General features: G+C 46.6%; 1 protein-coding gene across 4 annotated transcripts in view; it reads right to left on the bottom strand.

Annotated features, from left to right (window-relative positions):
* Positions 1-6,428: 6,428 nt before the first annotated feature.
* The window catches only part of SLC8B1 (solute carrier family 8 member B1), a 32,932-nt gene continuing 13,880 nt past the window's right edge, over positions 6,429-25,480 (bottom strand). For 3 of the 4 annotated variants that reach the window (XM_053369893.1, XM_053369891.1, XM_053369892.1), the window contains exons 3-16: positions 23,951-24,103; positions 21,432-21,484; positions 20,825-20,882; positions 19,306-19,411; positions 17,970-18,137; positions 16,376-16,483; positions 15,735-15,791; positions 14,423-14,553; positions 12,605-12,746; positions 11,861-11,982; positions 10,358-10,511; positions 8,956-9,036; positions 7,742-7,806; positions 6,429-7,227 (exon numbers count right to left, since the gene is read on the bottom strand). In XM_053369893.1, coding sequence (XP_053225868.1) covers positions 7,030-7,227; positions 7,742-7,806; positions 8,956-9,036; positions 10,358-10,511; positions 11,861-11,982; positions 12,605-12,746; positions 14,423-14,553; positions 15,735-15,791; positions 16,376-16,483; positions 17,970-18,137; positions 19,306-19,411; positions 20,825-20,882; positions 21,432-21,484; positions 23,951-24,103 — 1,596 coding nt within the window. In that variant the 3' untranslated portion in view covers positions 6,429-7,029. Of the gene's footprint in view, positions 7,228-7,741; positions 7,807-8,955; positions 9,037-10,357; positions 10,512-11,860; positions 11,983-12,604; positions 12,747-14,422; positions 14,554-15,734; positions 15,792-16,375; positions 16,484-17,969; positions 18,138-19,305; positions 19,412-20,824; positions 20,883-21,431; positions 21,485-23,950; positions 24,104-25,054; positions 25,157-25,480 lie in introns of those variants that run through there. The other variant, XM_053369894.1, reaches the window with a different exon arrangement.

Genomic DNA, 25,480 nt, shown 5'->3' with positions numbered 1-25,480 from the left:
TGCAACCCACTCCCCAAGGAGATTCCTCAAGCACAGCTTTCTCGCAGCTGTAAGGGAAAGAACAAAAAGAGCTGGCCAAAATCTGCTTAGTTGCCTCCAGTAGGTTTTTAAAAACAATCAAATAGAATTGGCCACTCAAACTAGCCCTGTAACAGCTTATACCCATTATTGTTCATAGCAATGGCTCAGGGCGAGTTCTCTCTTCAGTGTTATCGTTCTGAGGTAGATTTGTTAAATAGAGACAACACTTGTCTGAAGCTACACTTTGCTACATAAGACGAGAAAGGTTTTAAAAGTATGATCTCCCAAGCATCCATTACAATTAGTGGTGAGGACATGTGACCTGAAACAGAAGTTTGCTGTCGCTTAGCTTCCAAATAAGAAATGTGTCCTCTCTCTATTTGCCATTTTGGGATACAGCAGAATGCAGTGGGGATGAAACATTGGGTGGCAGAAAGCAGAACCACTGAAGTTAATGAACATACCTAACTTAGGTTGATTTCATTGGGCCTACTCTGAGCAGGAACTTCTTTGAATACAAACCTCCCACCAAAAACAATAAATCGCGTGGACAGCAGCAATCGGGATTCCTTCGGGATTTCTACTACCATTATTTCGGGATTCTCCCAGCTGACAGATTTAAGAGCCTTTGTATACACTGACATAAAAGCAGCAAACCCAGCTTTCTGTCCTTCAACTACAAGCTGCCATTTGCACCAGCTGGTACCCTGGAGCAGCTATCAGGGCTCCATCAGCATCTGTCAGCAGTAATGTCTGCCCTGAGAAACCAGATGGGTAGGCAGCCATTTTAATTTCCCATGGTGCTACAGTGTAGGCATAGTAGGGACCCTATCGTAGAGCACTTTGCCAACCCTGTAGTGACTTTGCTTCTGGGTAACGATTATACAGTGGTACCTCGCAAGACGAATGCCTCGCAAGACGGAAAACTCGTAAGAAGAAAGAGTTTTCTGTTTTTCGAGGTGCTTCGCCAGACGAATTTCCCTATGGGCTTCCTTCGCAAGACGAAAGCCCATAGGGAAATCTCTGGGGACAGCGGGGAAGTGCAGCGCGTCTTCCCCACTGTCCTCGGACCTCCTCCAAAGGCTGGCGCTGGGGCGGAGAGACCTCCTCCCGCCGCCAGCCTTCGGAAGGCTGCTCCGAAGGCTGGCGGTGGGGCGGAGAGACCTCCTCCCCACGCCAGCCTTCGGATGGCTGTTCCGAAGGCTGGCGGTGGGGCGGAGAGCCCTTCTCCCCGCGCCAGCCTTCGGATGGCTGTTCTGAAGGCTGGCGGTGGACCGCCAGCCTTCAGAACAGGTCTGGGGACAGAGGAGAAGCGCAACGCACCTTCCCCTCTGTTCCCGGACCTGTCCTGAAGACTTGCGGTGGGAGGAGGGTTTTCCTTCCCACCGCCAACATTCAGAATGCTGTTCTTAATGTTGGCGGTGGGGAGGAAAAACCCTCCTCCCACCGCAAGCCCCGGGAACAGAGGAGAAGCGCTGCACGCCTTCTCCTCTGTTCCCGGACCTGTCCTGAAGACTTGCGGTGGGAGGAGGGTTTTCCTTCCCACCGCCAACATTCAGAATGCTGTTCTGAATGTTGGCGGTGGGGAGGAAAGCCCTTCTCCTCACCGCAAGCCCCGCAAGCTCCGGGAACAGAGGAGAAGCGCAGCGCGCCTTCCCCTCTGTTCCTGGACCTGTCCTGAAGGCTTGCAGTGGGGAGAAAAGCCCTTCTCCGCACCGCCAGCCCGGCAAGCGGTTTCCATAGGAACGCATTAATTGATTTTCAATGCATTCCTATGGGAAACCGTGCTTCGCAAGACAAAAAACTCGCAAGAAGAAAAAACTCGCGGAACGAATTAATTTCGTCTTGCGAGGTACCACTGTATGTGATAATTTCTGCATAGGGTTTGCACAGACACAGAAGGATTCCTTGGCAAAACTCCTCAGAACGGAGAATGTTTCTACTTGAAGGTGCACAGAGCTTAAGAGCACAGAACAACTGAGGTACAAAACGGTTGCTATAAAACAAATTGGCAATGAAAATCACAGGGGGAGGAAATATTATAAAAATACAGATGTCTTTGTTACAATAAAATCATCACCATGCAGATAAACACTCCAGTAATAAATCCTGTATGGTATACGCTTTGAATATGCCAAATACTTTCCACCACAAATGTCTTCCATCAATGGTGTCATGTAAAACAAAGAAAATGACAAACAGCTAAAAACATTAAAAAAAACAACTACCAACCCAGGATAAACAAACAAGCAAACAAAACCCAACCTTGGTTTTGGCTCTTGCATACAAAGCTGTAGAGGACAAAAGACTTCAAAACTTCCATTGAAAACATCAATCTTGAAGAAAACTGTCAATTTTCAAGTCCTAATTATGCTAATGCAAACTTCAGCCTTACCAAATGTCTGCATTAACTTGCAAAGTCTTGAGAAGGTTAAATTTGAATCAAAGCCTACTGGTATCAGCTTGTCATTATCCAAGACACGCTGACATTTTTAAAGAGAGCTAAATCACATTTATTTATTCATTTCCTTCCCAACCTTCACCCTAAGGTCCCTGGGAGGGTTACAATATTAAAGCACAATTAAAAACATATTTAAACAACTTGCAATCATAAAAATAAGGTGGACCCTAAAAGTAATTTAGTTTCCCTGATGCTATCTTAGGCCTTTGCAGACCTTTTGTTCTGAAATGTATTTGGCACATGTTGAAGAAGACTTCATAAGATTTGCCCTACTAAGTTCATTATTGGATGTTTCCTAAATATGATAAATTTTACTGTAATAAAAATTTATGTATTTAATCTATTCTCCCCCTTAACTCTCAGAATCCTTTTTTAAAAACACCTAAATACATTTTAAAACATCTTTAAAATTGCTGACGTTTCATCAAGTGATAAAATTTGTAGTTTGCAGGTACACCAATGCAAGGAATAAATGGAGTGTGATACTACTAAGAGCTTCTTCCCAATATTTGAGTTTGTCCATTGCAGATGTGGGAACCTTTAGCTCTTCAGACACACCTGAACTATAGCTCCCATCAGCCCTGGCAAGCATGGTCATTGGGCTAGGGGCTGATGGGAGTTGTAGTTCAGCAATAGCTAGAGGACCAGAGGTCATCCACCACCCCACCACCTGGGTCTATTGCTTCTGGTTAGTAACATTTAAACCTAATAGCGATACTAGTGAGATGACTTCCTAGAGCAGGGATGGAGGAAACCAGTGGCCTTCCAGAGGCTGTTGGGACTTCAACTCCCATCAGGCCCTCACAGCACGGCCAGCAGAGAAGAATGATGGGAGTTGAGGGGACCCACAGGTTCCTTCATCCCCATCACAGAGAAACTCTTGGAAATGGGTACAGTCATACCTTAGTTCTCGAATGGCTTTGTTGTCGAACAAATTGGCTCTGGAACGCTGAAAACCTGGAATTAAGTGGTCCAGTTTTTGAACGTTTTTTGGAAGCTGAACATCTGACGTGGCTTCGACTTGAGTGCCGGAAGCTCTCAGAAGCCTAATCAGAAGCCGCACCTTGGTTTTCGAACAGTTTCGGGAGTCAAACGGACTTCCAGAATGGATTAAGTTCAAGAACCAAGGTATGACTGTATTCCCAAACCACAGGCCATAAATACTAATTGAATGCCAAGGAAGATACCCGGTACTTATGAGTAAAATAGCATAAGAGGAGCCTGCTGGATGAGACCATTGGCATATCTAGTATAGCATCATGTTCCCACAAGGGCCACCCAGATGTCCCAGTGGGACACTGGCAGCCAGGACCTGAGCATGAAAGCACTTTCTGTCCTGTTGTTTCCTAGCAACTGCTATTCAGAAGAACCCTAAGTTAGCTGGATGGAGTTTGCTATCCAGTTTTCCTTTTGCCTTTGAGTTCTTGTGTTGCACAGCAGGACTTAAAGCACTGCCCATGTCCAGTTCCCCACTTCCAAAGAACCTACTAGCTGTAACCATTGAGACATTCTCTGTGGTTGTCCCATTGTGTCACTCTGAATGAGGCAAGTTAAAACAAGCTAGTGGGAAAAGTTCTAGGTTTCCAAACACTGATGAATGAAACATTCTGAGATCGGATACCAGCAGACAGAATTGCCCAACAGAGAGAAACCAGCAGGGCCTTTTTTTTGAGGAACAACGGGACAGGGGAAAGCTTTTTGGGACGTCTTCGTCCAGACCCACTGACTGGGTGGATTAACCAAGCTGGCCACTGTGCAAGGCTCCCAGACTTCCTGTTGCTCAACACGGGTGCTGAAAAGCTTGTGTGATCCTGTGGCGCCTTGGTCAAGTGCTGATCCCAGGAATAAAACTGCCTCGTCATGCCTCTGGCTCCCAGGATGAAACTGACTGGAAATTAGCAGCGAGTCAGCAAATCACATGCAGCAAGATGCACTTGTGCAAACTCAGCTTACAATTTTGTCGGCCCAGAATGAAACAAAATAAAACGGGTTTGCTGCAAAAATGTGTGTGTGGGAGGGGAGGGACAATAACACAGCAGGCAACAACACACACAAGTGCCTCAGGTTGTGCAAGCATGCTCATGATGCCACAACTTCAGTAGTCTGTAGTTGTACCCTGGGCTATAGGCTGAGTTCTCAAAGGGCATCATTTCCACCTCCCCAAAAAATCCTCCAGAGAACAAAGCAGTTAATAGTGCAATCCGATCCACGTCTACGTAGAAGTAAGTCCTAATTCAATGGGGCTTGCTCCTAGGTAAAATGAGGTTAGGATTGCAGCCTAAATGATTCAGCCAGCATTCCTCCTCGCTTTTTGAATGGAAATGATCAAAGGCTGGGATGATACAGACACCCCACCCTGCCCAGATATTCTTAAAGGAATGTCTCTGAGCATGTCAAAAGATATAAGCAGCTGCATCCAACACCAGCTCTACTGAAAGCAGCCCCATTGAAATGAATGGAGCTAAGTGAGTTCTGTTTGATGACTTCAACGGGTCTACTTCTGTGCAGAAGCAGCCTTGGATATGAAAGCCAAGAAGTTTCCTGGCACAATAGTGAAGGGGTGGTGGGGAGAGGCCAAGAATAAATACGTTTTCTGAAAGGCAGAAAAAGGCACCCAATGTTCCTAGTGAGAGTTTTGGTGGAAGCCAGAAATGACACACAAGGTTGGAGGCCAGTAACTTATGAGCATGGAAAGTGGAATAGCTATGGCGCCCTTGCATTTAGACCACATCTGGCAAAAGAGGGGGGTTTGGGGGCGCACGAAATACTGACCAAACCCATTTGCCAGACAACAACCACATTAACACCATTCACTTAAAGCACTATGATACCACTTTAAACAGTTATGGAGCCCCCCCCCCCACAAAGAATTGTATTAAGAGTACTGAAAGTTGTGGGGAGGCCCTTATTCGACTCCCAGAGCTACAATTCCCAAGCTTCCCTGTGAAGAGGAATTGACTGTTAAACCGCTCTCAGAATTGTTGCTCTCGGAGGGGAATAAGGGGTTCTCCTAAGAACTTTCGGCACTATTAACAAACTACAGCTCCCAGAATTCCTGGGGAAGCCATGACTGCTTAGAAGTGCCACCATAGTGCTTTTAAATGTGTGGTGTGTGAATTCGGGTAGCGAATGGGAGCATTTCTGCTGAATCCACTACAACGTTGCAGCCTGGGATTGCTCCTGTTCCAGCCTCTAGTCCATTCCCATGTTTTCCATCCCACTTCCAAAAAACTCGCAGCACTCAGTGACCACCAATGACATTCAGCTGGGCTGCCTGCAGTCATGGGGACCCCTTCGCAACCAGCAAGGAGGTGTGGGTAACCACTGTTATCTCTTCAATGGGGTTGGTCCATGAGATATCACCACATTAAAGGGGAAAAAATACATTAACTACTAAATCTCAGTTTTGCTTAAAATTGCTGTACCCTTTCACTCCAACTGTACAACATCTGTGCTACCGACTCTCAAACTTTGGAACTGTTGAAATATATACAACAAAAAATTAATCCATTTGAGTTGGGTGACTCAAACTGGGTCTTTAAACCCGAAAATGTTAAGCAATGTGGATTAAAGTCATTTCAGGGGCCCCTCTGGGATTAGGGGCCCTGGAGCTTAAGCTTCACTAGTTTCATAGCACAGTCGTACCTTGGAAGTCGAACAGAATCTGTTCCAGAACTCTGTTCGACTTCCAAAACATTCAAAAACCAAAGTATGGCTTCTGATTGGCTGCAGAAAGCTCCTGCAGCCAATTGGAAGCTGTGGAAGCCCTGCTGGACGTTCGGCTTCCAAACATAGTTCGCAAACCGGAACACTCACTTCCGGGTTTGCGGCGTTGAAGATCCAAAATGTTCAAGAACTAAGCTGTTCAAAAACCAAGGTACGACTGTAGATCCGCTCCTGGCACTCACTGCTGGATACTGGAAATAAAAGGGTGTTGTGTGCATGGTTGTTTTTTTAATGCAATACCTCTTAGTTGTAAATTTGCAGTTTCCAACCGAAACTTGAGAAAACCAAGAGCCACAAGCAGTACATACTGGGAGCAGTATGCCTCACCATCTTTCAACAGACAGGACCTAAAAACCACTCTTTGCAAAACCCATCCCCCCAAAAAACCTGACAATGTTCTTCTTTTTTTAAAAAAGCTTTTGTTTAAAACCTAAATAATGCCTTTCCTTATAAGAAACGTTAATACTGATTGGGGGAACCGATGGCCTGTCCCCAAGGCCAAATGATCCCTGACTTATAATATAGGTCTTTAAAAGCAGGTGGCACCCTCGTGCCTTGAAAGACCGCAGCAACCTAACAACAGCTTGCCCGGGGCTCTGCGTAAGTTTCCGAGGTTTGAGTTGTGGTCTTGCTTCCCTCCGAGCAGCGGGTAACAGTCAAACCTGACAACCAGGTTCCACAGGGCACTCGCCGGGGGTGTGTGCTTGTTGCAAGGCACTGTCTTCAAGTAGAGCAGCTCGGTCGCAAGAGGGGGACATTTGCAACCCCATCACCATTCCACGATAACGTCAGAAGGAGGTCCACAATGAGAGATGTCTTCTTCAGTTGGAGGCCAGCCGGATCACCCTGAACTCCGTCAGCAGCGCAACGGTCAAGAAGACCAGGTAGTAGACGATGAGGCAGCAGCCGTAGCCATGGCCCAGATGGAAGCACTGAGCGGGCACAGAGAGGAAGGAGAAGATCAGGCTGAGGCCCAGCGCGCCGGCCAGGATCCACACCAGAAGGCCCTCGGATTCCAGCTGCAAAGGGGAGACCGGAAAAGGGGAGTGAGCACACCAGATGCCATGGAGGACAGGACTAGACCTAACACAAGACAGCCAAAGAGGGCAAGGGCTGTGGCTCAGTGGTAGAACATCTGTCTTGCACGCAGAAGGTCCCAGGTTCAAAGCCCAGCATCTCCAGGTTGAGATGGAATATACTTCCTTGTCTGAATTCCTAGAGAGATGCTGCCAGCCAGTGTAGACATTACTGGAATAGATGGGCCGACTCAGGGTAAAGCAGCTACCTATGTTGTGCCCTCCAGATGTTGTTGGGCTACATCTCTCATCATCCCTGACCACTGGACATGAACATGGCCAGCCTGGCTTCAGTTGTCTATGCTCTGGTAAAGACTACTGCAAAGCACTGTACTTAGGGCTGCCTTTGAACCATCAATTGTGCCTGACTGGGAGTTGGGAGTCTGACAGCATTTGGAGGACTGCAGGTCCCCCCCACCCCGAGTGGAAGGAGAAATGGCAATGAGAGCATCTGTACCCTCACGACTAGCTTGCTGCTCGTCATCTGTAGGAGACAGCCGAGTCCGACGCCAACGAGCATATCTGCCGGCAAAGTTCAGGAGACAATCTGGCCAGGAAAAGCAATCAATCAGTGACCAACTGTCCTCCCTTCCCTCCCCAGTCCCACAGAGGCAATGGACCTAGCCAGCAAACCCAGGCTGAGAGCAAAGTCACGCAAGGAGTGGATGTGAAATTGAGCCAGCTGGCTTCTCACTGTTGGAAGCCCCAGGCACCAGTTTGTAACACAGCAAGCAAAATCCACTGACTTTCTCTGACGAAGGCACACGGACCTAGGATCTACGTGCAACAGTTTGTCCAGGGCTGCTTCAATGGAGCCTCCCCATCCAGAGGCAGAATACCTCTTGAGCACAAGGCCCAAGGCTGATCAACAAGGCCAGTCCCACCCCCAACTTCTCAGCATGTGGCAAGTGTACCTGCTCCACCCAACTTTCCTGTGTTAAGTGGGAAGGTCTTGAGGGTTAGGGTTTGCGGAAGGTGCACGTGCACTCACATTTTTTAAATTATTACCACTACTGCTACGCATCCCAGGTCGGTCTTGAGGACCAACACAGGATGCCTATGAAGGCCTTCCAGGGAGTGCAGCCAGAGTCTGCAACCCGTCAGCAACCCGTCAGCAGATCACCCCCAAAGTGTCACTTTGTGTCTCTTAGTACATAAAGTATTGATCTGACGTGTAGAGATCTTTCCTAATTCTACTTAATTCAAGAGGGTTCTGGAAGCTTCCCTGTGTGAAAGAAGCAAGCAGAAGGTTCGTGATGTTTGGGTTATTCCTTCAGAGAAGCTGAGTACAGATGGCTTAAACTGGTTCTGCTATCTCTTCTGTGTCAAGGTTATGCTGACTATAAAAGTCTCTCTCTCTCTCTCTTTCCTTCTGGTGTGGTGTTCTGTACAGAGTATGCTTAGTGTTAAGGTTTAGACTTATTGTAAGGTATTGTAAGTTTAAGTTCAGTCTGCTGCAACTGGATTTCTTATGGACAGTGCCAATCCTGAATGTATTAGATTTGTGACCATTATGCTCATCTGCCTTCAGTAAAGCTCTGCAGGATGAAATGTTAATTGCCTCTAGTCTATTTTTTGGGAATCCCGTGTTTAAGTTTTTACTCTGCCAACTATACTTCTGGAATCTACTCTGGATCAATATTGAGTACAGTTTCAATGACACAAGGATACTGAAGATGATGCCACCAAAGCAGGCAGAAAAGGCCATGCGGGGGTATCCCTGCCGAGCCATCGTGAGGTCTGAGAAGGTGTCTGAAAGACAAATAAGGGGGAAAGGGGGGGCACATCAATATATTTTAACTTTAGCTCCCAAAGATTAGATTTGTTGATGCAGGTTCATTTTGTGGGGAGGAAACAGTGTCAGGGTGGGTTCCCAAACTTGGGTCTTCAGCTGTTTTTGGACTACAATTCCCATCATCCCTGACCACTGGTCCTGCTAGCTAGGGATGAGTGCCTCATAGGCTTAGGAAACAGTTTTCAACCAGGCGAGTTTTCACCATCTTAGCCTAGTATTGTCTACGCTGACTGGCAGCAGCTCCAACACAGCCTCAGTCAGAGGAGACCCTTTTCCTGTCGCCCCCACTGTCTAACCCTTTTAAGCTGGAGAGGTCGGGAGGTTGAACCCGGGACCTTCTGCATGCAAAGCAGATGCCCTGCCACTGCACCACGGTATTTTCCCCATCAGAAAGCTGTGCTATACGTGTGGTCTGTTCGTGGGGCTTCCCAAAGGCATCTGATTGGCCAACTGGGTGAAAAGGATGCTGGGACTGCATAGGCTGCTTGACTGATCTGTCATGCAGCCCATTCATAACCAAAGCAGAGCTATTCTGAAGTGGTGATGGGTCACTAACTTAGAAGGTTTCTTTTTTAAAATGAAATTGTGGTGCAGGGATTAGACAAAATCACAGAGGAAACAGGCTGTCAGGTATACTTATATTTATATCCAACCTTTCCTCCAGGGAGCTCAAGGCATAATAATAATAATAGTAATAATAGTAATAATAGTAATAATAATAATAATAATAATAATAATAATAATAATAGCTATTTCACAATTTAGTTCACAAAATGTATATACCACTTGATTTGAAAAACAAACGAACAAATCCCAAAGCTGTTTTTTCAAAAATAAATTACTAATTTTTTATTATTATTATTATTATTATTATTATTATTATTATTATTATTACCCACTCTTCAGCCCAAGACCTGGTTAAAACAATTTAAGCACTAGGTTAAAACAGTTTAAAACAATTGACAATCACATAAACAAGGCTGTTTTTAAGAATATACAACTCAAAATTTCAAAAGCCATGGTAAAGAGGTAAGTACTTCTCCCCCTCTCCATTTTAGCCTAACACCCACCCTGCAAAGTAGGTTTGTGACTGGCCTAAGGGGCACCCAGTTGCGGGTATAAAAGCAGGAGGAGGGGGCTATTGTTCCTTTTTCCTGCTCTGGGGGCCTCCACTGCTTGTCAGTGACTGCGGGTCTCCTCAGGGGTGGGGCAGGATATAAATGCAATACATACATAAATGCCCAAGGCCTCTTTCCTCACCAGCCCCCGAGTGCTCACCTCCAATGCTGTTCCCCCAGGCCAGCAGCGTCAGCCCCAAGACAGTGTTGCTCAGTCGGAAGATCACCCCCAAAGTCCTCAAGACGTTCACCACCTCTGTGGCAGCAGCGTTGATCCACAAGGCGCTGACCAGGAAGCCCAGGAAGGCAAATAACTGTTGGGGCATCATGAGAAAAAGATCCGGGGGGGGGGGCAGGGAAGTAGAGAACTGTCAACAAGGGCCTCCACAAAGCCACCTTTCCTTTGTTGTCAGGGGGCAACCAACATCTCCTTGCCCCTTGGTTGTGTCTGGCTGTTAAATGGGCTGCTGCCGTATATGTGACAGTAAACCTGCATCGCCTGTTTTATTCTATCTGTAAACCCACAGAATACGTGGTACAGTAAGCTCACAATTTACGTGGGGTTTGCATTCCAGGGATCATGCCTGAAGCCAAAACTGCATATACTGGCCCAATATACCTGAAGGAGCGTCTCCACCCCCATTGCTCAGCCTGGAAACTGAGGTCCAGCTCCGAGGGCCTTCTGGCGGTTCCCTCACTGCAAGAAGTGAGGTTACAGGGAACCAGGCAGAGGGCCTTCTTGGTGGTGGTGCCTGCCCTGTAGAACACCTGCCCATCAGATGTCAAGGAAATAAATAACTATCTGACTTTTAGAAGACATCTGAAGGCAATCCTGTTTAGGGAACTTTTTAATATTTGATGTTTTATGGTGTTTTAAATATTCTGTTGGAAGCCGCCCAGAATGGATGGGGAAACCCAGCCAGATGAGTGGGGTATAAGTAATAAATTTATTATTATTATCATTACTACAGTGGTACCTCGGGTTACAAACACTTCGGGTTACAGACTCCGCTAATCTGGAAGTAGTACCTTGGGTTAAGAACTTTACCTCAGGATGAGAACAGAAATTGTGTGCCGGTGGCACGGCGGCAGTGGGAGGCCCCATTAGTTAAAGTGGTACCTCAGGTTAAGAACGGTTTCAGGTTAAGAACGGACCACCGGAACGAATTAAGTTCGTATCCAGAGGTACCACTGTATTCCCAAAACACATTGAGTTCAGTGGCAGGTGTGATTGCTAAAGTCCTATTTCCTGGACGCCTGCCCCCTTTCAGCCCTCGTTCTCTTAAAATAATTTTTTTTGGTCAAGTGTGTAAAAGCTGAATTTGCACAAATAAAATATAAATAAATTGTGGGCTTACTGTATGAAGGTATGATTTACTCAGAGAAGACCCATTGAAATGAACATGACAAGGGGCACATTTGCAACAAGCATTTATAAGGCACTATGATGCCACTTTACACAATCATGGCTTCTTCTCCCCAACAATACTGGGAACTGCAGTTTGTTCAGGGTGCTGAGAGTTATTAGGAGACACCACCACCCCTATCCCCTCCTCACAGAGCTACAATTCCCAGAGTTCCCTGTGAAAAGGGACTGATTGCTAAACCACTCTGGGTGCAGGATGAAAAGGTTCACGAGAGAGATTTGAGCAACGGTGCTCACCCAGTGATATCGGGGTGGCTCTTCGTTCCTCGTAGTGCAGAAGACAACGACAGCCAAGGCAGCCCCCAGGAGGACCACCAGGCCCCAAACTGGGAAGACCCCATGGATTTTGTGAAACCCATCTGCAAGAGAGCAAGAGAATGGAGACACTAAGTTAGCCTTCTTACATTCAATGGGGTTGATTCATTCCTGTAATTTGAAATGGGGAGGGTGGTGTTGGGGGTCAGCAAACTTTTTCAGCAGGGGGCCGGTTCACTGTCCCTCAGACCTTGTGGGGGGCCAGACTATATTTGGGGGGGGGGGAATGAACAAATTCCTATGCCCCACAAACAACCCAGAGATGCATTTTAAATAAAAGCACACATTCTACTCATGTAAAAACACCAGGCAGGCCCCACAAATAACCCAGAGATGCATTTTAAATAAAAGGACACATTCTACTCATGTAAAAACACGCTGATCCCCGGACTGTCCATGGGCCGGATTTAGAAAGTGATTGGGCCAGATCCAGCCCCCAGGCCTTAGTTTGCCTACTCATGGCTGATGGAGTAACGATGAACGATGGAGTAATGTTGGAGTAACAACATGCATTCGTACATCACTTTGAGTGGCCCAAAACGCTTAGGAAGCAGCCTTACACCACGTTAGACTGTAGCCTTGTTCAAGCATTCTCTACAAATACACGAAGGGCAAAAAGGGAATCAAAGGGCCACACTGCCCTTGGGAGGAAAGGCGGGTGCTTACATGTGCCCGACTTCAGCGTGAGGATGCAGACAAGGGGCCCAGTGATGAGGTGAAGGCAGTTCAAGGGCCGCCTCCAGTTCTGATCTTCCCTGTCAGGGTCCACGATGGGCACAGTCAGCAGTAGCACAAACTCCACTGGCAGCTGAGGAGGAGAGAAAACGGGGGGGGGGGGGTGAAAGTGCTATATAACATGTGGAGGCGATTGCCACATCCGCACAAACGGGCATATCAACGGCCAGGACTCCCTGGTGCCTTTTTTAAAATTCAAATTTGTTATTGAATTATTTCATTAAATTGACTGTTAAAATAATTAATAAACCTCAAAGCGTTTTTTAAAAAAATAACGACTAAAACAATAAAAACACTTAAAAGCAACAATTTAGTAAAACAACAACAATTTAAACATTCAAAGAATTAAAATCAGCAAAAGACAGGCTAAACCACATGTCAGCATTCTAGATAGCTAGATAGGCCTGCCTTGAAATGTTTTTTAGCAGGTGCCTAAAAGAGTAGAGTGAAGGTGCCTACTTGATACAAATAGGCAAAAATTAATGTTTTTTAAACAATGTTTTTAATAATAATCAGTGTTTTTTTCTGGGGGTATGCATACCCCTAAACATTTTGTGAATCTAAGTTTGGCTTCATTGAGGGGCAGTATTTCAATATGAGTAGGAAAATGAGAGTATCCCTAAACATTTTTTTTTTAGAAAAAAGCACTGATTAATTAATAATAATAATAATAATAATAAGCCTATCTGAGTTGCCCCAGCTATTCTGGGTGGCTCCCAACAAAATACTAAAAATACAACATCAACCATAAAAAAACTTCCCTGAAAAGGGCTGCCTTCAGATGTCTATCACAATAAAGGTAGGGGAAAAAATACAAACATGATTTAAAATTCATATGTATAGACCCAACTGTGGCCCAAGTAATCTGTCACACCTGGAGTCTACCCACTTCTGGCCTAGGGGCAAAGATGGAGGACTTGAGGAGTCCAAAAATATACTGAGTAGAGGACACAATTCCCACCAGCCCTTTCCAGTTATGGCCAAGAGACAGGGAAGGGCCGCAGGTTCCTCCATCTCTGGCCAAGGTTCCCACACAACTGTCATAATCAATGTCTAGACTGTTATTTTGTGCTGAGGTAACTTCTGTGCTGTTTCATGCATGTCACAAGGGACACGCAAAAGCCACCAAAAAAGTGAAGTGGTCGTGATACCGTCTGCAGACCCTTTACACCTCAGAGACCATGGGTGTGAAAGTTGAGCTTTAGGCGGTTGTTCACTGCCGCCAGCCATGAAGCAACCTTCTCCTCAGACAAGAGCTTCACAGACTGGGGTGGGGGAAAGAAGGGAGAATAATGGAAGTAGAAATGTCCCAGACATGAGGCTCAGGCCACATTCATACTATGATACCACTTTAAACAGTCATGGCTTCCTCCAAAGGATTCTGGGAGCTGCTATTTGTCAAGGGTTTCTGGAGATTGTAACACTGCAGGGGGCAATACTACAGTTCCCAGAATTCTTTGAGGGAAAGAGAGTATACTTCGGAGGTGCTTTAAACATGGACACCACATTCACATATCAAACATTTATTTAAAGCGCCATGATACCACTTTAAACATGGCTTTCCCCAAAGGATTCTGGGAGCTGTTGTTTGTTAGGTGCCCTGAGAGTTGTTAGCATTTGAGTTGTTTTGTTCGGTATTATTGTACATGTTTGTGCAAAGTCCGTTTCTGAATGCTGGTCACTGGCTGAGATAAATAAATTGATGGAAGTAAAAAAAGAGAAAATAAAAATGCATTTAAAGAGAGTAACCTTGCAGATCTTGAGCAGCCGCCAATAGCAGGGCTTCCTCCTCCACTTTCGGTAATCCAGAGGATTCACGGAGTGTGTCAGAATCTGGAGGGTGCTCTCTTCCGAAGGCAGCAAAGGTCGGTATTCTTCCCCTATGCGCAGAGAGAGGGTAAAGTGAGATAGATAGAGCCAGCCCAGAAAGGAGAAACTGACAGAGCTGTCAGCCGATTGGAAAATGTTTGCAGGGAGGATTGCACAGAAATATTATTTACGTGTGGAGGAGGTTGCAGAGCTATCAAAGTCATTCCCCCCAGTCACACACATTTAGCACACACCAGGAGTTGTTCTATGTGCAAATGGTTGCCGAGCCCCAGTCAGGATGCATGCACAGAACTCCTTCCGACGCATGTTGAATGTGCAGGCACTGGGAGATTATTGGATCATGGGGCAATGGGGGGAGTACACACTGTCCCCCGCAAAAAAATAATTTCTATGCATGGAGGGCTGTTTTATCACCTGCCTCATGACCCATGAAATTTAAAACAAAATTTGCGGACTGCCAAACACCTTAATATGGGCTGAGAAATACAGCAAAGATGGTCCACAAATGAAAACCATACTTTTAAAATCATCATCATCATCATAAAATAGAAATATATATATAAAATTGTCCAGTGGCACCTTAGAGACCAGCTAAGTTTGTTCTTGGTATAAGCTTTCGTGTGCCACCAGACAATTTTTATTTTTTTTATATATATATTTCGACTGAGTCAGACCAACACAGCTACCTACCTGAATAATAAAATAGACATTCATCTTTATCGTTTTTTGCACCATCCCCTATTACAGTAACACACCAGAATAAATAAAAAAAAGCTTCAAGCAGTAAGCTAGTGTTCTCTTAATACACAGGTCCCTTAATTATTATCATATCCTCCAACCAATGCATTAACTAAAACCTGTTAGTAAACAGTTAAAATTGTCAGTAGAGTTGGAATATCACTTCTTGTTTAAGGATGAATTCTAGATACAATGGAGATGTAAAAGATTTGGATCGTTATGAAAGATGCAGGAGGAAATGATTAATAACAGGACCCACAAAGGGGAGGAGGGAAGTCCAGGAGATTCCTTGGAATCTTGTTTTTATGGATCTAGGTTCGATATATGACCTTAAAATTTTAATCTGAAAAACCAAATAATTTTTTTAATTTTTTATTTTTTAAAAACCTGACTTAGTTTTGATCTTCTGATCAAAGGGTTGCAGCGCTTGTTTGTAAGAGTTGGTGCGTTATCTGTTCAGCCCTTGGGAGACACGGGCTCAAATGTGACTCACCGTATTCGCCTCCATTGGCGCTCGAAGTGTCCCCATCTTCAGAGTCTGTTGGCAGCTCTGCAGCAAGGCAAGGAGGGGAAAGAATAGTTACAGTGGTCCCTTGGTTCTCAAACTTAATCCGTTCCGGAAGTCCGTTCCAAAACCAAAGCGTTCCAAAACCAAGGCACGCTTTCCCATAGAAAGTAATGCAAAATGGATTAATCTGTCCCAGACATTTAAAAACAACCCCTAAAACAGCAATTAAACATGAATTTTACTATCTAATGAGACCATTGAGCCATAAAATGAAAGCAATAAACAATGTACTGCAGTCACACAATCTATCAATCGGTAGCTGAACTGGGTTCAGCACAGTCACAAAAACAAAAACAAAAGAGCTGTAAAAACAAAAACGCAAAATAAATAGCAAAAACAGACAGATCTCAGCGTAACACTCAAACTGGAAGCATAACACTCAAAACAGAGCATGTTCGGCTTCCAAAAAAAGTTTGCAAACCGGAACACTTACTTCGGGTTTGCAGTGTTTGGGTTCCAAGTTGTTTGAGTACCAAGGCATTTGAGGTACCACTGTATAAGGGTTGAGAGGGTCTGCATGCAAAGCAAGAGAAGGATTTCCCTACATGTCTCTTTACACCCCTCACCTGGCTCTGCAGGGCTAGAAGGGCCCGGCCTCTCCCTCCGCTGCCTCTTGTGGAGCCACGTAGAGACGACGACCGTCAGGACGTAGAAGATGTAGAGACAGAGGTAACCTGCAGGGGAAGCCAACCCTTCACAACAGCCCGTTTGCCCTGCTCACCCTGCACCACCACACAATTTAACACAGGCCCCTGTCTGGGTACCCACTGTTACTTTTAGAGCACATCCGAAGAACATCCTTTCTCTCAAAGAATTGTGGGGACTGTAGTTCACCTGGTGGAATAAGGGTAATCCACAGCAATCCTTAATAAACTACAGTGCCCAGAATTCTTTGAGGGAAAGGATGTGTTTTCAATGTAGAAGTCCCAATCCTACCTACATTTAAGGCCCTATGATACTACGAGGAACAGTCATGGCTCCCCACCCCCAAAAATCCTGGGAGGTGTAGTTTGTTTAGGGCACCAAGATATTCTTATTACCCTTTGAGAGGGGAATAACTCTCAGCATGTGCAATAAACTACAATTCACAGCTCAGAGAGAACAAGGCCAAATAATAGAATTGTGGAGTTGGAAGGGACCCCAACACTCATCTTGTCCATTGCTCTTGCAACCACTGCCAAAGAATACCTGGCAGATGCCCATCCAACTTGTTTAAAATCCCTCAATGAAGGAGAGTCCAAAACCTTCCAGGGTAGTTCATTCTACTGTTGAACAGCTCTTAGCATCAAAATTTCTTCCTAATGTTTAGTCGGAATCTCCCTTTGAATCCACTGGTTCGGATCCCACCCTTTGGAGCAGCAGAAAACCAGCTTGCTTTTGATATGCCTTCAAATAATTAACTAATTAATTAATTAACAACAACAATTTGTATACTGCCATAGATCTCAGGGCAGTTCACAACAAAAAAAATCACAATATAAGAAACACCTCTCAGTCCTCTATTCTCTATGCTAAACATACCCAACTCCCTCAACTGTACCTCATAAGGCTTAGTTTCCAGACCCTTGATCATCTTGGTTGCCCACCACATTCAGTGGTGCCCCGCAAGACGAATGCCTCGCAAGACGGAAAACCTGCTAGACGAAAGGGTTTTCCGTTTTGGAGGTGCTTCGCAAAACGAATTTCCTATGGGCTTGCTTCGCAAGACGAAAATGTCTTGTGAGTTCCTGCAGGGTTTTTTTCCTCCCCCCCCCCTTTCCCCCAAGCCGCTAAGCCACTTATCAGCTGATCCGCTAAGCCGCTTAACAGCTGATCCGCTAAGCCGCTAATCAGCTGATCCACTAAGCCGCTAATCAGCTGATCCGCTAAACCCGCTAAGCCGCTAATAGCGCTAATCCGCTAATGGGCTTGCTTCGCAAGACGAAAAAACCGCAAGACGAAGAGACTCGCGGAACGGATTTTTTTTCTGTCTTGCGAGGCACCACTGTATATAATCCTGAGACCCTCCAGGTGCGGCTGGACTAGGACTCTGGTCATTTCCCGATTATCAGCTGCACTACTGGAGAAAGCCACAGGTTCCCAAACGCCCTGGGACTTAGAGGGACCTTTTGCCCGGGCTAGGATGGCACTTGCTTCCCTTGGCCCTTGATATATACTCACTCAGGGCTTCTGCCAGGCTGACCTCCTCAAAGTAGAGGGCCACAAAAGTGAGGAAGACAGCGACCATGTAGAAGATGGCATCCCTGAGGAACGGCCTGGAGGCCGCAGTGAACGGCCTCACCAGGGCTATGCCACCGGCTACGACGGTGGTGACAAAGATACCAGCACCTGGAGAAAAGGAAAGGAAGGATAAGTTCCCACATAGCTGGAAGACTGGCAAGGCATGACTGCCAAGCAATCAGGGAGCCACGATCAAGGGTCTGCTGTTAGCACAGAAAGCCCTGAACCACTTAGGGCCAGAATACTTGGTAGACGGCCTTCTGCCGTACAGAGCCAGGCAATCTTTATGATCGTTGGACAAGGCCCTGCTGGTCATGCTATGACTGGCGGATTTCCACCCGGCGATGGCACAGAATAATAATAATAATAATAATAATAATAATAATAATAATAATAATAATAATAATTTATACCCCGCCCTCCCCAGCCAAGGCTGGGCTCAGGGCGGCTAACAAGCAATAATAAAACAAGTTGAATGAATACAACTTAAAAACAAGATTAAAATACAACATTAAAATATTGAAACATTAAAATATTAAAATGCAGCCTCATCGCAGGAGGAGAAAGGAAAAAGAAAGAGGGGGAGGGAATCAAATTGGCTCCAAGCCAAAGGCCAGGTGGAACAACTCTGTCTTACAGGCCCTGCGGAAAGAAATCAGATCCTGCAGGGCCCTGGTCTCATGAGACAGAGCGTTCCACCAGGCCGGAGCCAGTGTTGAAAAGGCCCTGGCTCTGGTTGAAGCCAATCTAACTTCCTTAGGGCCCAGGACCTCTAGGGTGTTGCCATTTATGGACCTTAAGGTCCTCTGCGGGGCATACCGGGAGAGGCGGTCCCGTAGGTACGAGGGTCCTAGGCCGTGAAGGGCTTTAAAGGTCAAAACTAGCACCTTAAATCTGACCTTGTACTTCACCAGGAGCCAGTGCAGCTGGAAAAGCACTGGGTAAATATTGTTCCATGGCAGAGACCCCGTGAGGAGCCTCGCTGCAGCATTCTGCACCCGCTGCAGTTTCTGGGACAGCATCAAGGGCAGCCCCGCATAGAGCGAATTACAGTAGTCAAGCCTGGAGGTGACCGTCGCATGGATCACTGTGGCCAGGTCAGTGCGGGAAAGGTAAGGGACCAACTGCTTGATGCGGCGAAGGTGAAAAAATGTCGCCTTGGCTGTTGCTGTAACCTGCGCCTCCATGGAAAGGGAGGCGTCAAGCAGAAGCAGGCCTTGTCCCACACGCTAAGGCACATGGGGGTTTGCAGAGGGGAAACCCTGGCAACACGTACCAAACAGCGCTCCAACAGCTAAGCCCGCTGTCCGCGGGTCGGAGAAAGCCACGACGGCGCTGAAGACATCGGGTGCGCCATTCCCAAAAGCCAGGAAGGTGACACCATGAAGGAAAGGGCTAAGGAAGAAATGGAGACAGCAGGCCCAGTGGAGGGAATGGGCCTCATTCCAGGACGTTGGCTTTGTTCTTTCAGATTTTGCGCAAGGCCAAAATTCGGTATGACCAACGCTTCTTGCCTTTTGTTCTGCTCAACTCAGTACAGTGGTAACTCTAGATGCGAACAGGATCCGTTCCGGAGCCCCGTCTGCATCTAGAAGCAAACGTAACCCGTGTCCGCACGTCTGTGGGTCACGTTTCGGCGCTTCTGCGCATGCAGGTGACGTCATTTTGAGCGTCTGCGCATGCACAAGCGGTGAAACCTGGAAGTAATGCGCTCCGTTACTTCCGGGTTGCCGCGGAGTGCAACTCGAACGTGCTCATCCCGAAGCACATTCAACCCGAGGCATGACTGTACAGTCATACCTCGGGTTACAGATGCTTCAGGTTGCGTTTTTTCGGGTTACGGACCGCCGAAATCCAGAAGTACTGGAACAGGTTACTTCCAGGTTTCGGCAGTCGTGCATGCGCAGAAGCGCTATATTGTGCTTTGCGCAGAAGTACCAAATTGTGATCCGCGTGTGCGCAGACGTGGGTTGCGAATGTGCATCCCACACGGATCACATTCGCAACCCGAGCGTCCACTGTACGTCACAGTTGCAATGCCCTTCAGCACCCAGTGCAGGGCTTTGCAGTTGATTAAAAAAATGCCTTCTAACAGATTAAACTTGGGGTGGGAAATCTCAGGCCAAGGGGGGCAAAGGAAGTCCTTCAGGCATTATCTGGCCCTCGGGACTCTCCCAGGAACCGCACCACCAGCTCTGTTGTGTGCCCCACCCTCCCTGCCGAAGGATTTAGTCCCTGGCCGAAACTTTGGTGCCTGCCTGTCTGGCGAATGGAGAGGAATGTGCTGCTGTAGAAATCTCCCTGGCTGGTATGGGGCATACTGTAGAAAGGTCGGGAGCAGGGGTAGCCAGCATGGTCCCCTCTGGAAGCTGTTGGGACTCCAGCTTCCATTAGCCTTGGTCAGCATGGCCAAAGACCAGGGATGATGGGAGTTGCAGTGCAAAATAAAAAACTACAGAGCACCATGTTGGCTACACCCTTGGGCTAAGGGTCCCATCTGATGCTCCGCCTTCTTTTTGCCTCTGGCCACGCCCACCCCTGGCATGTGGCCCTTGGGAAGTTGCCCATGAGGGAGAATGTGCCCCCTCCCTGTGTGAAAAAAATTATTCTTCCACCTCTGGATTAAACCATCATGATCGGGGGGGGGGTTCAATCCACCTCGTCCCCCCACCTGTTAGCATCAGACCACCCCATGGGTTAGATAACAGGAGACTGAAAAGACCCAATGAGATTCCCCACTTTTCCACCCTTCTCTGGTGCCTCTGAGGACCCAGAACAAATTCAGCAAAGGATACTGCAACATTGTGTGCCAACTTCAGCTTGGTGGAGATGGCGGATAAGTTGGGGCAGAAGCTTAAGGGTGGAAGGAAAGAAAAAAAGGTTACAAGTTTGATGCATTGCCCCCCCCCATATGAAGAATATAGGAAGCTGTTTTTTTCCAGAGTCCCATTATTGGTTCAGTATTATCTACACTGCAGGGTTTCAGACTGAGGTCCCTCCCAACACAACCTGGAGATGCCAAGGGGAATGGACATTTGCCACTGAGTCAAGCTCCTGCGACGAGGGGAGATGCCCTTCAGGGGGGCAGAGTTAGGCCCAGTCTACATGAGCAGCAAACTACAGTTCCCAGGATTCTTTGGGGGGGCATGCTTGTTAATGTGGCAGAAGAGTGTTTTTAAATGCACGATGCAGATGAGTCTTGCGACTATTTTTTAGCAGCATGCACTTAATAATAATAAAATATGAATGAATGACAAACCATTTCTGAATGACAGCATCCCATTTCCAAATAGCCTTATATCCTGTTATGGCCCTTCCCCCCATTTGAAGGCTAGGAAGCCGCCTTTTAAAAACTTGCAGCGGAAGAGGAAGCGAGAGACACCCGGCGTTGCTGTTACTTACAATTTCTCGGCTGTGACCCCAAGGACGACAAAGAGATAAACCAGCCACAGAGCCTGCGGGAAACCCAGAGACAATTCCAGTCATGAAAAAGGGGGGGGGAGGGAAGGACTCCAAAGCATTCTGTGGCTTTCAAAAAACTGTACATAGTTCTGATAATCCAAAGTCTCAATAAATAAATAAATCTGCTCCTGAACTTAAATGCTTAGTACTCAGCTGCACCCTAAATTCTCAGAACAGGTGTCAGTCTGTTCCCTTTATCTTATATTTAATTGCAGAATACTGCTTTAACTTGTTGCAGAACTCTGGGTCAACTGTTAGGAGTGAAGGAAGCTCTGTTATACAGTCAGGCCATCAGACCATCTAGCTCAGGATTATCTGCACTGACTAGCAGTGGCTTTCCCCCAGTCCTACCTAGAGGTGCCAGGAATTAAATCTGGGACCTTCTGCATGCAAAGCAGGTGTTCTAACCACTGTGCTGTGGTCCCTCCTCTTCATCACAAACCCAACTTCCGATACTTCTTCAGACATTTGGTATTGAACATGCAGGCTAACTCTGTCTGCTAAGCTGTTGACCAATGTGCTCAGCATGCACCTCTAGAGTTTTATTTGTTATACACACACACTCCACTTAAGGGAGGGGGGAACCCCTTAAAGCAGTTTACAAAAAAATAAAATAATTATTTAATAAAATGATAAAACTGAAAACAGGTCAAAACACGCACGCATTCTACATATCTTGGCAGGCTTGTCCAACTGTCATACAACTGATCAACTGCTAGCCCAAAGGGGCCCCTATGTATAGACAATAACAGTTCCCATTCTTGATTAGATAGAATCATAGATTTGTAGAGTTGGAAGGGACCCAAAGGATCATTTCATCCAACCCCCTGTAACACAGGATATATTTTGGGGGGCAATGTGGGGCTTGAACCCCAACTCTGAGAGTCTTGTGGTCTCTGGAGCCACATATGCACCTTCTGTGGTGCGCAGGTGGGCAGAGACGGGGCTTGCGAACTTCGCAGCCTTTTCACTTCCTTATTCAAAGATGCCTGAAGAGAACTCAGTACAGATCCTGCAAAAGCAAATGCAAATCAGGCAATTTGCCTTGGGCTAAACTCACAAGAGGAGATTCTCTGAAAAGATACCAAAATGCAAGTTCTCCTGCTTCACCTTCCTCATTCCTCAAGCTGCCCTTGCCCTGACCCAGCAAACACCCTCAGCTGCAGCGTCACCCCTTCCTGGTCCCTCTTCCCAGAAAAAAAAAGGCAGATCCTCTTTCTTAAAAGGAGCCGGTTCCTTGCGCTTGATCAATCTGCCTTCCCACAGCTCCACCACATGTGGATGCCATTCCTTCCCCCTAAGTAGCTGGCGTCTGTTGCACAGCCAAGCTGAACCTGCTCACGTTTGCTTGTTCTTGCTCAAAATCACCCAGCGCCACATGCAACCTGTCGGCACCATGTGCAAGATACAGCTAATACAATGCCTGCTGGATCAGACCAAAAGCTGGAATAATTAATAATAACAATAATTTATTATTTATACCTCGCCCATCTGGCTGGGTTTCCCCAGCCACTCTGGGCGGTTCCTAACGGATTATTAAAAATAGAATCAAACATTAAAAATTTCCCTAAACAGGGCTGCCTTCAGATGTCTTCTAAAAGTCAGATAGTTGCTTACAGTGGTACCTTGGTTCTCAAATGCCTTGGTACTCAAACAACTTGGAACCCAAACACTTCAAACCTGGAAGTAAGTGTTACGGTTTGCAAACCGGAAGCCGGACGTTCTCCATTTTGAGTGCCACACTTCCGTTTTGAGTGTTACGCTGAGATCTGTCTGTATTTGCTATTTATTTTTCGTTTTTGTGGCTCTTTTTTGTGCGATTGTGTGGAACCCAGTTCAGCAATTGATTGATGGATTGTGTGACTGCAGTACATTGTTTATTGATTTCACTTTATGGATCAACAGTCTTGTTAGATAGTAAAATTCATGTTAAATTGCTGTTTTAGGAGTTGTTTTTAAAAGTCTGGAATGGATTAATCCATTTTGCATTACTTTCTATGGGAAAGCGCGCCTTGGTTTTGGAAGGGACTTCCGGAATGGATTAAGTTTGAGAACCAAGGGACCACTGTATTTCCTTGACACCTGCTGGGAGGACGTTCCACAGGGTGGGCGCCACTACCAAGAAGGCCCTCTGCCTGGTTCCCTGTAACCTCAGTTCTCGCAGTGAGGGAACTGCCAGAAGGCCCTCAGCTCTGAACCTCAGTGTCCGTGCTGAACTATAGGGGTGGAGACACTCCTTCAGGTAAACCGGGCCAAGGCCGTTTAGGGCTTTAAAGGTTAGCACCAACACTTTTGAATTGAGCAGAAGATCACTCTCCCCTCCTGCAGCAACTGGTATTCAGAGGAGTCAGGAAGACCTCATGACATCTCCCAGACTCTGCAGTCAACCAGCAACGCAACTAAGGGGGACTCCTAAAATCCCTTCCCACCCACCCGGATTCCTCTGCTCTTGTCCTTACATAGAGGGTCACTGCAAGAGGTTGGAGAGCAGCAGGGAAAACGCAGAAAGCTCCATTGAGGTAGTTGAGAAACCCGCCATCCATCTGGCAGTCTGGGTTGTTCCGGATGAAGAAGCAGCGCCTGGAGATGTTTTCCTTCCCCACCTCTCTGCACTGGAGGGACAAAAATAAAAAATAAAATTAAGAGACCAGAAATCCCACCGTGAGGGTCCAGTCACTGCCAATCATTTATTTACAGAGGGCCAACATGGTGCAGTGGTTGGAGAGTCCGATTTTGGACCTGGGAGACCAGGTTTCCAATCCCCACTTGGCAGTGAAGCTAACTTGGCTTCTCAAGCCTACCTCACAGGGTTGCTGTGAGGATATAACAGGGGAGAGAGATGGATGCATGCTGCCTTGAGTGTGCTGGAGGAAAAGGGGAAACGTAAACGTACAGATAAATAAAAGTTAAGCCTGCTTTTAGAACGCCACACCCATTTTTGGTTAGGGCATCTGCCTTGCAGGCAGAAAGTCCCATGTTTAAGTCTCTCATCTCCAGGTATGGCTGGGAGAGAACCCTGTCTCCAGCCGCTGCCAGTTCGTGTAGATGGAGCAATGGTCTGACTCGGTTTATGGCAGCTTCCTACTGCATAGGGCTGTTGCTGTTGTTGTTGCTGCTGTTGAGATTAAGTGAGGAAGGGGAGAACTACGTACGCCATCTTGGGCTCCTATCAATCAATCAAAAAATAATAACAAATAAAATAAAAAGGCCCATAGGAGGGCCTAAGACAAAGGGGAATCTGAATCTCCCTTATATAAGAAATCAAAAGATCCTTTTGTCCTGCTTGGGAGAGGCTCTTGAGGAAGAAAATGACAGAAATGCCAACCTCTCTTTCCCAAGCCCTTTGCACGTTTCACAGGTGATTTGATAATTTTAGATCATTTGGGATCTTAAGAGGCCATCCAGCCCAACCCTCCACTCAATGCCAGAGCTGTGAAATAATGCCAGATGAAACTACAACAGGAACTAGGAACAGGGGGAAAGGGGTTAACAGCGAACACCAACAGTTAGGAAACCAAGTTAGCATTTGGGTCCCGCAGTTTTGCAAAGAGCTAAACCACCACCTCGGATTGTTCCCAGGAGAGCACAGGAGGAGCAGCTGACAGACCCCAGAACGCTGGCATGCTGTGTTCCTGGCTGCCCAGCCCCATTATGAGGCAGGCTGCTGCATTCTACACCAGCTGAAGCTTCCAAACAGTCTTCAAGGGATGCCCATATAAAAGTGCAATGCAGTAGTTCAGCCCTGGGATGAAAGAGGACCACAGGGGTCTTCTTCAATGCTCATACCATCCCTGAAAAGGGTTACTATAATACACATGCAGAACTACCCCCCAGCTTGGCTCCGAGTAGAGAGAGGCCAGGAGTCAGGACTAATTTGGATCTGGGCTTGCAAGATAAGGGTGGAAGGAGATCTATGGGGCAGGCCCTCCTGCTGCAGAGTGAAATAACCGGCTCTGCCACAAACAGGCATTCCTGGCTCCTTTCAGAAG

Source organism: Podarcis raffonei, chromosome 16 (assembly GCF_027172205.1).
Source record: "Podarcis raffonei isolate rPodRaf1 chromosome 16, rPodRaf1.pri, whole genome shotgun sequence".
Taxonomy (NCBI): domain Eukaryota; kingdom Metazoa; phylum Chordata; class Lepidosauria; order Squamata; family Lacertidae; genus Podarcis; species Podarcis raffonei.
The sequence above is the reverse complement of the archived record's forward strand: the minus strand, read 5'-3'. Positions and strand labels throughout refer to the sequence as shown.